We start from the raw sequence: 10,539 nt of genomic DNA, 5'->3' as shown, positions 1-10,539 counted from the left end.
ATCTTCCCGGACCGGGGCACGAACCCGTGTCCCCTGCATCGGCAGGCAGACTCTCAACCACTGCGCCACCAGGGAAGCCCTTACCTTCATTTCTAAAGAAGGTATTTAAAAAATAACCTTCATTTTTAAAGAAGGTATCTAAAAATTAAAGTCTCCATTTCCACAATACTCTATCAGTATAAAATAACAAAGTCACATTGAAGGCCAATAACTACTATCAATACAATACTTATTTCCCATTTATTTGTGATTTTTCAGGGGTTCAAACCAGTGAATAAAAGTCAATTTTATTTTCATAGAGAACTTATTATTCCACTATTATTTTCAGAATCATTGTAATAAAAAACCTACCTGGAAAGAGTAATACAAAAGAGAACCTGAAGGTCTCAGAAGATTGTGCAAAATTTATAACAACTGGCATTAAAAACAAACAAACCGCTTCCCTGGTGGCGCAGTGGTTGAGAGCCCGCCTGCCGATGCAGGGGACACAGGTTCGTGCCCCAGTCCGGGAAGATCCCACATGCCACGGAAAGGCTGGGCTTGTGAGCCATGGCCGCTGAGCCTGCACATCCAGAGCCTGTTCTCCGCAACGGGAGAGGCCACAACAGTGAGAGGCCCGCGTATCGCAAAAAAAAAAAAAAAAGGCTGCTAAAAAAAAAAAAAACAAACAAACCACCGAAGGCTCTGATATTTGGCCTCTGATCTCTTAGGACAGTGCTTTTCAAAGTCTGGTGTGTGTCAAAATCACCTGGAGAATTAATGGAGCCTACAGAAGCCCAGGGAAGGCCTGGGTCTCTGCATCTTTACCACGTTCTCCAGCAAGGGTTTCCAAACTGGGCTGATCAGAATTGCCTGGGAAACTCTGAAAAACAACAACAACAAATCCCCAAGCTTCATCCCTGGACATTTTGGTTCAGTAGGTTTGAGGTTGGGAAACAGAAATCTTAAAACATTTTATTTTAAAATCGTTAAACAAACTTCCCAGATGGTTCTCATTAGTCAGATTTGGGAACCACTGACTTAGAACACTTATTTAGGTAAGTGTCTCTCAAAGAGCTCTAAGCCTGAGCTCACTAAGAATATTCATAACTTTGGGCAGGTTATAAATCACCATCCTGTGAGAATTTAACAAATTAAACTGTCTAGAAGTGATTTGATACTAAAAACTCCACCCAACTTAGCACTTAAATTATCTAATGATTTTCTGTCTATCTACTCTCCATCCCCAGGCTATACATAATATTTATTCTATACATAATATTTATTTTCTATGGCTGTTAAGTGCTAGACACCCAAAGTGCTCCTAAGCAAGTTGCCCCATAGGATTTTGTTCTGTTAACCTGACCCTCTTCTTCCATTCAGACGCCCAGAGCTGTGAGGAATAGACTTGTTCAGGGTACCACGGCCAACTGATGTCACTTGCAGCATTACGTGGCAAGACATCAACCTGCAAACCCTGTCCCCATCCCACTGGGAGAGAGACACTAGAAAACCTTAAAGTGAGAATTAATTTTGGGGGGAAAGAATCGCTCTAACCAAAGACAGATCATTTAAAAGGTTAACTATTTTTAAAACCAAGACAAAAGAAAGCTAATATGACTTGAGAAGCTTAAAGAAATAGTGACGTGACTTTTGGTTTACCTCCAGTAGCCCTAAACCCATAGATATCCAGCCCCACTTCTCCTGTATCTCAGAATCAGGTGTTTAAATTCAAAGCCCAAGACAGAAAGAATCTGAAAGCAATGATCAACAAGGAATTTGGGAAATGACCTTTGATCTCATTTTCCTCGCAGTCTGAAGTCCTATCAGATTGAGATATCAATATACATTAAATGGAAAAATATGCTCAAAAGTAGGTGAGAATTATGATCCGTAAAACACAGATGCTGACTTCTAATCCTTCCCACAAAATCCCAGATCACAAATTGAGAGATGAGATGATCTCTTTTGGACAGAAGGCACTGACTGGGCCCCGTGAGCCAGCAGCAAGTGACAGGCAACTTGCAGCAGAGGCAGCAGAAATGCCCATGGGTCCCACGTGTCTTTTCTTAGTGATGATGGCCCTCCTTACTGGACCGTCAGCAGCAGACAGTTCAAATGTACTTAGTAAAACTGCTGGGTGGGCAACCAAAGGGAAGAGAAGGATCTCCTAGAACTGGGAGGGAAAACAAGCCAAACGCTACTAGCAGCAGGCCCAGCTGGAAGAGGGCTTGGTCTGCAGGTTGATGTAGTTCCCTTGGGTGGACAAAGACATATCTTCTCTGGAATTGCTCATCATCTTCTCAATGAGGACTCTAAAAAACAAATAAAAAACAAGCCTGAGAAGCTGGATGGAGAAACGGCAGATATTATCTGTCTTGTCACCAGATGGCACTCAGTAAAGCCACAAGGTTTAAATGCCCCTTTGTCCCCAGTTATCTCAGGAGAGAAGACAGCATCCCTGACCTTCAGGAGCTGGCATTCCAGTGGCTCAGTCTGTTCTTGTTTGCTCAGAAACAAGGAAAGAAGGGCCAAGGGGCTGCAGTGGAAGATGGGTAAATCTGTGTGCCTATCCCTAGAACAGTATGAGCTACTCACCTCATGGCCTCATTAATATTTTTGTTCTCCTTGACTGATGTTTCTGTCCAACCTGTGAAACCATTCTCTTTACTGAACCGGTCAACCTGGTCTCGGCTCACTGCCCAAGGGGACAGATCACACTGGCAAAGAAAATAAATAAAAGGCAACACCATAAACTTCCTGGGAATAGAAACATTGCTCAGATACGTGTGGATTTAAAACAGTTCCACCCATGGCTAGAACAGCAGCATCTGAAATCTACAGCCAACATTCTTCCCAAAGAAAGTCTCAACATCTCTTGAAAGGAGGTAGAGAAGGGCAAGTGGATACCCACAATCAGAGTGCATTTTAGACACGCTTACTCTCTGACCACGGATTGAGGCCGGGGGCCATTTTCCAAGATCGACCACATACCTTGTTGGCTAAGAGCAGGCAGGGCACCGGCTCTCCATTAGGCAGTGTGAGCTTGCTGTCCAGGTCCTGTTTCCATCTTTGGCTGTTGCTGAAGGTAGTGGCGTTGGTAACATCAAACATAATAACACAGGCAGAGGCATCCCGATAGTAAAGTCGGGTCATAGAGGTGAAGCGCTCCTGCCCTGGGAAGTAAGGAGACGGTTCTTGAGAAGGTGATCCTGAGAGCCAGCCTTGGAACCCTCCCTGACACCCTGCCCTTTCCATCTTCATTGTGGGAAAGAGGGCAGTATGCATAGTGGGTGAGTCCAGATTCTGCGCCCAGATCACCCAATTCCAAACCCCTGCTCTGTCATTTACTATCTATGTGACTTCAGACAAGTCAAGCTTTTGGTGCTTCAGACTGAGCATCTGTAAAGTGGGGAAGCAAGCAGTCGCTTTTTATCATAGGATAGTTGTAAGGATTAATAATGAGTCAGTGAATCTAAAATGCTCAGAAAAGTGCTTGGCACGTAATAAATAAGGATTAGCTATTATTATTATTGTCTTCTCTTTTCTTGTTTCTCACCAAGGTCAGCTGAAAACCTAGAAAGAGCACCCCCTCCCCCTGCTGTGGGAGCATCTACCTACAGTCTGGACAGTTCACTACTTTGCCAGACCCTCACCGACACAGAGACTGCTCTACATTTATTCAGGGCAAAACATCTACAGAAAACATCTACAAAAGCTCTACATCTATTCAGCTTATATGTCCTCAGAGCAGTTCAATCATTCCAGCTTTACGAAAAAACTTCTGGTCTCCCTGTCCCACTTTTTCTCTGAGAGCTTGTTGGTTAAACCAAAATGTCTTCCTTGTTCTTGTCCAGTCTTATCCATCCTACCTGCAATATCCCACAGCTGGAGGCGCACCATCTCTGAGTCAGACCACTGGAGAACCTTCAGAGCAAAATCCACTGAAAATTTATGTATAATATACTTGAATTAAATTTACCTTAAAAAATCCACAAAGTCATATCAAATATGCAATTACAACCCTAGAGACACACAACTCCAATCCCATTCATTCATTCATTCTTTATTTGTTTGGTTACTTTTAAGCCCTCAATGGACTGAGATGAGCCCACACTCATGTATTAAGTGTGGGACAGGTAATTCACATGCATCTCCGAAGGCATCTCCAGCTTTTACTCTCTCATCAAACCAATGTATTTGATCCTACTTGTCTCTAAGGCTGGGGATAGGAGGATGGGAGTAATTATAAAAACAACTCCTAATCTCAGGTTAAACAGTTTCTGGGAGATTTAGGGGGTTTTCTCAGGGAAGGGATGATGGGGTAGAAGAGGGAAATGAGGTAAGTGGGTTGGCTTTTGCATCTTCCACATTTCAGTGTTGGTTTCTAGTCCAACTGTATTATGAGAAAAACACACCCTCAGGGAATTCTACATTCTCCATAAGGCCGTAGGAATTATCTTGGGCAGGAATGGGATAAAGTGAAAACGTCCCAGAGGATTCACCAGGAAGAAGATACTCCATGGATGATGCTTAAGAGCAGTGCTGGAATCTACTGCCACATCTGTAGATGCTGAGTCCATGACTTAAGGCTGCGGGGGAGAGCTTTTGATAAGGACAGCAACAGGATAATTTCTGAGATTTGGAAATACATTTCTCCACGTCTATGACAGAAATAAAAGCTAGGAAAAATTAAGAATAAACACTGAACAAAAAATTAGCCAGTCAATTATATTCTCTACTAAAGGAAAACTACAACAATTGCTAAAAATTAGTGGGATACTTTTAAACCAAATCCATGAAATAGGGACCCTCATATTATTGAGCAGTGTGGGGCAGAATGGTCAGGAAACAACCTTTGAAACTTTTGTTTGTTTGTAACTTTAAACCCTTAATTTTGATGAATGTTCTTTTTTTTTTTTGCGGTACGCGGACCTCTCACTGTTGTGGCCTCTCCCACTGCGGAGCACAGGCTCCAGACGCGCAGGCTCAGCGGCCATGGCTCACGGGCCCAGCCGCCCATGGCTCACGGGCCCAGCCGCTCCGCGGCGTGTGGGATCTTCCCGGACCGGGGCACGAACCCGTGTCCCCTGCATCGGCAGGCGGACTCTCAACCACTGCGCCACCAGGGAAGCCCTTGATGAATATTCTTAAGGAGAGTGTTTTAACTGTAAATGTAAACGCATGTTAATTTAAAAAAATTCCAGAATGAACACTAACACACAATTTCAAAACTTACATTACTGCAATTTTTTTTCCTTAAAAAATGTTCTTTTAATGGAGATAAATAAATGTTTGTTACTTTCCCTCTTCACCAGCTCTTCCCATCTAAACTTCTAATTAGAAGGCATTTTTCTACTTCTGAAAAGACAGTTGAGTCCAAAGGCCAAACTGGAAAGAAAGGAATTAACTCTTGGTCTTCCCTGCCTCCTTCATCTCCCCAGTTTGAGAGAAAAAGGGGTGTGTGTGTGGGGGGGAAGATAGGTCAGAAAAGTGGTATATTTTACACTAGGAAGAATTCCTAGTCTTTATTTAAGCAATCGATGGACAAAAAACACACAGCTCTTCAGCCCTGATAAGCATCTGATTGTGTGGCCAAGGGGCCCTCCCATGCAGGTATTTCCGTAACAAAGCTAGGCTCCATGAGGCCAGGTTAAACACCTTTCTGTTCCTTCAACAGCTGTCTGTAACTCCCGTGACAGGCAGGACAACAGCCCCAACTGGTACCTAACCAGGCGCTCCAGAGGGTCTCAGCTGCTTCTGCTGATCGCAGAGATGTGCCTGTGACCGCTAGGAAGGCTGCAGGAGGAGACTTGAGTTCCCTAGCGACACGCAGCAATCGCTCATTTTCTCATCCACCCGCCCTCATTTCCCATAGTCACAGTTTTGCTCTCTTTCCAGACAATCAGCTCAGGCTGGGAAAACTTAATTGGGGGAAACCCAAGAGAGGCATGAAAATCAAACACCAGCATGCCTCCCTTCAGGATCCCAGACATCTATTTCCAGGCCCGGGGAAGGACCCAAAGGCACCAAATCCTCCGTTCCCCACCCCACTTGAGTCCGCGGCTCAAGTCCCGTGATCCCGGCTTCTCGTCTACCCCGCCCCCGCAGCGACGTCTCACCTCCCACCGTGGACTTGTAGTGTTTGCTGAAGCTGTCCTGGGAATATCGCTGCACCAAGGACGTCTTGCCCACTGCGGCGTCCCCCACCACCAGCACTTTGAACAGGTGATCGCGGCTGCCCATGGCTAGCGGGATGGACGTTATACGGCGGCGGGAAGTGGGGGGAGTAACTTATTTTAAACCCTTTGGCTCGCGACCCCGCTCAAATTGAAGTTTGGCATTCCCGCCGAACCGCCCGTTGGGGCTTCTCTGACGAGAAAGCAAAAAAGGAAACTTCGCACTCAACCTATACGCGCTTCCTCCCCGGGCGGCCGCAGCCTGGGTGGGGCGCAGGGCGCAAGCTGCTAGCCCCCTGCTGTTCTCACCTTCTCCCCCTCCCCGCCCGGCTACCGAGAAACTGGATGAGGCACCACGGTGTCTCACCCACCGGGACTTCCCCGGAGCTGCTCCGGCGGGCATATGAACCCGGGCCAGCTCATTTCACGGTCAGGGAGAAGATGGGGGCCCTCCCCGCACTGCAAAAACCAAATTCTGGGGAAAAAGACGTTCACAACTAGACTCCCCGGACCCCATACCACACCAGGCGGCGCAGTCCCTCTCGCCTTCCTCCGCGTGCGTCACGTGCAGCGTTGCTTGGGGCACTACATTTCCCATCTTACCTCGCGGTGAAGAGAAGTAGGCGAGTGAGGAGACTCGCCCGCCTGGCCTCCTGGGAAGTGTAGTTAATGCACTATTTTTCTTTTTTAAAAAACTACGCAAAGTTTCAAATCGTTTCAACCGTTTGGAATCTTATTTTAAAATAATTCTGGAATAGAGAAGATCCTTCAGAAGCGATTTGTTCGACATGATTTCACCTGCCTAAATCCGTCCCCAGATAGATTTCTCACTATCTTTAAAAGTTTTATGGAGCTAAGATTAAAAATTATTCCATAGATGCCATACATTATTCCACTAATAAAAGCTCAAGCCTCATCCCTCATGCTCCAAATCTATTTCCTATTCTTTCAGTTGGATGGACATATCCAGGATCTTGTGAACATGATGAAGCCTAGCTCTTATATTTTCCCCCAAAGACCCAATATCAGTCAAATTCAAGGACAGATTAAAAGGCTGACTCTTAGGAAAACCCATGTCGTTAAATGTTAGTTATTAATATTTAATAACTAGCTACTGCAGTAAAGATAGAAAACAACAGACGGTTCCTCATCCTCACTTCCACAATCTCTAGTCATCACATCATTTGGGCTGGAAGCTAATTGGCGTACACTGGCAGCCCTCCTCCAGTTGTTGCTGTTGCTCATGAATAACGATTAAACTACAGTTTTGCAAATACTTTTAATTTTTTAGCCTGTAACTTTTCTGACCTGCCTGCCCTTTAGGTAGCAGTTAAGGGGACATGAGCCTCACGGCGAAGAAAATAAGTTCCATTTTCTATACTTTTCCCAGGAATAGAAGTAAAAGCAACAGGGCAATGGGAAAACAGCCCTGGTTAGATCTCTTGATAGGCTACCTCTTACGTTCTGTGAGGAGAGAACATCAGCACGGTTCACAATGAATGTATTTAGCCCAAAATATTTGTTACCCAGGTAAGGAAGTTCAGGCTAGGCTACTCACCTTTTCCGAATGTCTCAGTTCCCTTTCCAGTGGTCTTTTCTCAATTCCCATTGGCTTTAACATAGTTGAACACTCCTTGAAATTTGTTTCTCACGTGGCTTCTGTGACACTTTTTCTTGTTTATCCTCCTACTTCTGTGATGATCGCCTTTTTCTTTCATGGTTTCCTTCCATCCCATCACTCCCTAAGAATTTCCTAAGGCTTAAGTCTTGGTCCTTGAGCTGATCATTCTTTAAACTTTTTACTTTAGTGAATTGCCTTGGCTTCAAATTTCTTTGTCTAAATTTTATTTATATCTTTATCTCCAATCAGTTCTGTTCAACTGCTATAAGGGTGCCTCCATTTGGCTGTCCTGCCAGAGCCTCCCTCTCACTGCATCACCACAAAAACAGCTATTTCTGTCACTGGCCTCATCATTTCTTCCTTTCACTCAGGCTTCAGACCTGAACATTTTTATTTTATTGTGGTAGGAACACTTAACATGAGATCTACCTCTTAAGTTTTAAAGTATTCAATACAATACAAAAAATACAAAATTTTAAGTGTGCAAGAGAGGTACAGTGTTGTACAGCAGATCTCTAGAATTTATTCATCTTGCTTAACTGAACGTTAAGCCCATTGATTAGTAACTCCCCATTTCCCCCTCCCCCCAGCTCTTAGCAACCACTATTTCTTCCACTCTTTGACTCTATAAATTTGACTATTTTAGATACCTCGTATGAGTGGAATCATGCAGTAGTTGTCTTTCTGTGACTTGGGTATTACACTTAGCATAATGTTTTTAAGGTTCATCTATGTTGTCGTTTATTGCAGAATTTCCTTCTTTGTAATGGCTGAATAATATTCTATTGTATGCATATACTACTTTTTAAACTCATCATTTGATAGACATTTAGGTTACTTCCTTATCCTGGCTATTGTAAACAGTGCTGCAATGAACATGGAAGTGCCAACATCTCTTTGAGATCCTGATTTCAATTCTCTTGGATAAATTCCCAGAAATACGATTGTTGGATCATATGATAGTTCTATTTTTAGTTTTTTGAGGAAACTTCATACTGTTTTCCATAGTGGCTGCAACATTTTGCATTCCAACCAACAGTGTACAAGGGTTCCAATTTCTCCACATCCTCGCCAACACTTGTTGTCTTTTTTTTTTTTTTTAATAATAGCCATCCTGATAGGTGGGAAGTGATATCTCATTGTGGTTTTGATTTGTATTTCCCTGATGATTAGTGACATTCAATGTTTTTTCATGTATTTTTTGGCCATTTGTATGTCTTCTTTGGAGAAAAATCTATTCAACTCCTTAGCCAATTTTAAAACTATGTTATTAGGTTTTTGTTTTTGCTTGTAGACCTTGAGCATTTAAAAAAAATTTTATTGGAGTATAGTTGATTTACAGTGTTGTGTTAGTTTCAGGTGCACAGCAAAGTGAATCAGTTATACATATACACATATCTACTCTTCTTTAGATTCTTTTCCCATATAGGTCATTACAGAGTATTGAGTAGAGTTCCCTGTGCTATACAGTAGGTCCTTATTAGTTATCTATTTTATACATAGTAGTGTGCAGTAGTGAGCATTATTAATATTTCCTCTTACACACATTCCTCTACAGCCCCTCCCTTTTAAAAAGTCAGTCACCACATCCTACTGATCCTTCCTTCAAAGACATTTCTCCCACCCATCCTTTATGCTTTGTATCCAGTGCCACTTTCATGTTCAGGCTTTCATTATTTGCACCTGGATCATCTTCAGAAACCTGTTTATTGATCTCCCTGATTTTAGTGTTTTAAAATCTTCAGTGCATCCTGTACAACCAGCTAGGATGATTTTCCTAAAACATCATTGTTCCTTCATTGTCTACCAATTATCCAAAAATTGTCCAACCTTCCTGAATTGGTGTCCAAAGCCCCACCCTACCTAACAACTCTATCTCACCTGATCTCAAACGGGAATCTTCCCCCTCCAAAAGGTGATGTTCCTTCTGCTCTTTAAAAGCCCAATTTCATTTTTTACTTTGTATCTTCGCTCAGGGTGCTTCACCTATCAGAATACCCTTCAGGCTTCTTTTCACACACCTAAATCTTACCATACTTCGGGTTCTCAAACTTTAGTGTGCATAAGAATTACTTGGGGATGCTTGTTAAATATGAACATTCTGACTCTGCAGGGCTGTGGTAGGACCCAGGGGAATCTGCCTTTTTGTCAAGTACTGAGGTGATACCCAGACCAGATTCCACTTTGAGAAATGCTGCTTTAAAGCCTGACTTATGCATCAACCGATTTAGGAATATTTCCCTTATTATTGCAGCCCTTATTCATCACCTGGAGCATTTACAATCGGTTTGATCTGTGTTCCTTTAACTGTGTGACCAATTTAAAATTATTTAACTTATATGCAAATAGTACATTGCAAACTAAACAAGCATTTCAAATACAAAATTTTGGCTTTGGCCCCGGTTGTCTGTAAGAGGAGCTACTTTAAGTTTGCCAAATCAGAAGTGTGAAGAGTGAGGATTTAAGAGGGAAGATTAGCAAGTTCCTGGTATCCCCCCAAGTCACAGAGTTTCTATTAAAGGAGTGACAATTCCTTTGGTGGGGGTAGGGGTATTGTATTTCTTCGATAGTAAGCTTCAGTCTCCCAGATAGACAGTCATAAATAAGAGAGAGGGAAAGCACATTCAGAGTGCCAACAACAGATTTACATGTACATGTTTGGAACACAGCTTTTTGGAAGCTGGGGAAGTGGTCAGCCTTGCTCTGTTACTATCACACTTCCCGTTGGTGCCTGCCTCTCTCCTTTTTACTTCCCACCTT

General features: G+C 43.2%; 1 protein-coding gene across 3 annotated transcripts; it reads right to left on the bottom strand.

The window, feature by feature from the left end:
* Positions 1 to 663: 663 nt before the first annotated feature.
* RAB29 (RAB29, member RAS oncogene family) lies at positions 664 to 6,729 on the bottom strand. Of its 3 annotated transcripts, none has more exons than XM_032606778.1 (6): positions 6,678 to 6,729; positions 6,102 to 6,351; positions 3,852 to 3,923; positions 2,974 to 3,155; positions 2,578 to 2,699; positions 1,857 to 2,294 (listed from the first exon to the last, which is right to left on the bottom strand). In XM_032606778.1, the coding sequence occupies exons 2-6, from the start codon at positions 6,223 to 6,225 to the stop codon at positions 2,183 to 2,185; spliced, it is 612 nt and encodes a 203-aa protein (XP_032462669.1). In that variant the 5' UTR covers positions 6,226 to 6,351; positions 6,678 to 6,729; the 3' UTR covers positions 1,857 to 2,182. The 3 variants fall into 3 exon arrangements, with proteins under 3 accessions (XP_032462687.1, XP_032462669.1, XP_032462678.1); XM_032606787.1 differs by having other exon boundaries at positions 6,683 to 6,699; XM_032606796.1 differs by lacking the exon at positions 3,852 to 3,923 and having other exon boundaries at positions 664 to 2,294; positions 6,102 to 6,716.
* Positions 6,730 to 10,539: the final 3,810 nt, after the last annotated feature.

Source organism: Phocoena sinus, chromosome 1 (genome assembly GCF_008692025.1).
Source record: "Phocoena sinus isolate mPhoSin1 chromosome 1, mPhoSin1.pri, whole genome shotgun sequence".
In the NCBI taxonomy this organism is placed as follows: domain Eukaryota; kingdom Metazoa; phylum Chordata; class Mammalia; order Artiodactyla; family Phocoenidae; genus Phocoena; species Phocoena sinus.
This window is presented reverse-complemented; position numbering and strand designations above follow the sequence as displayed.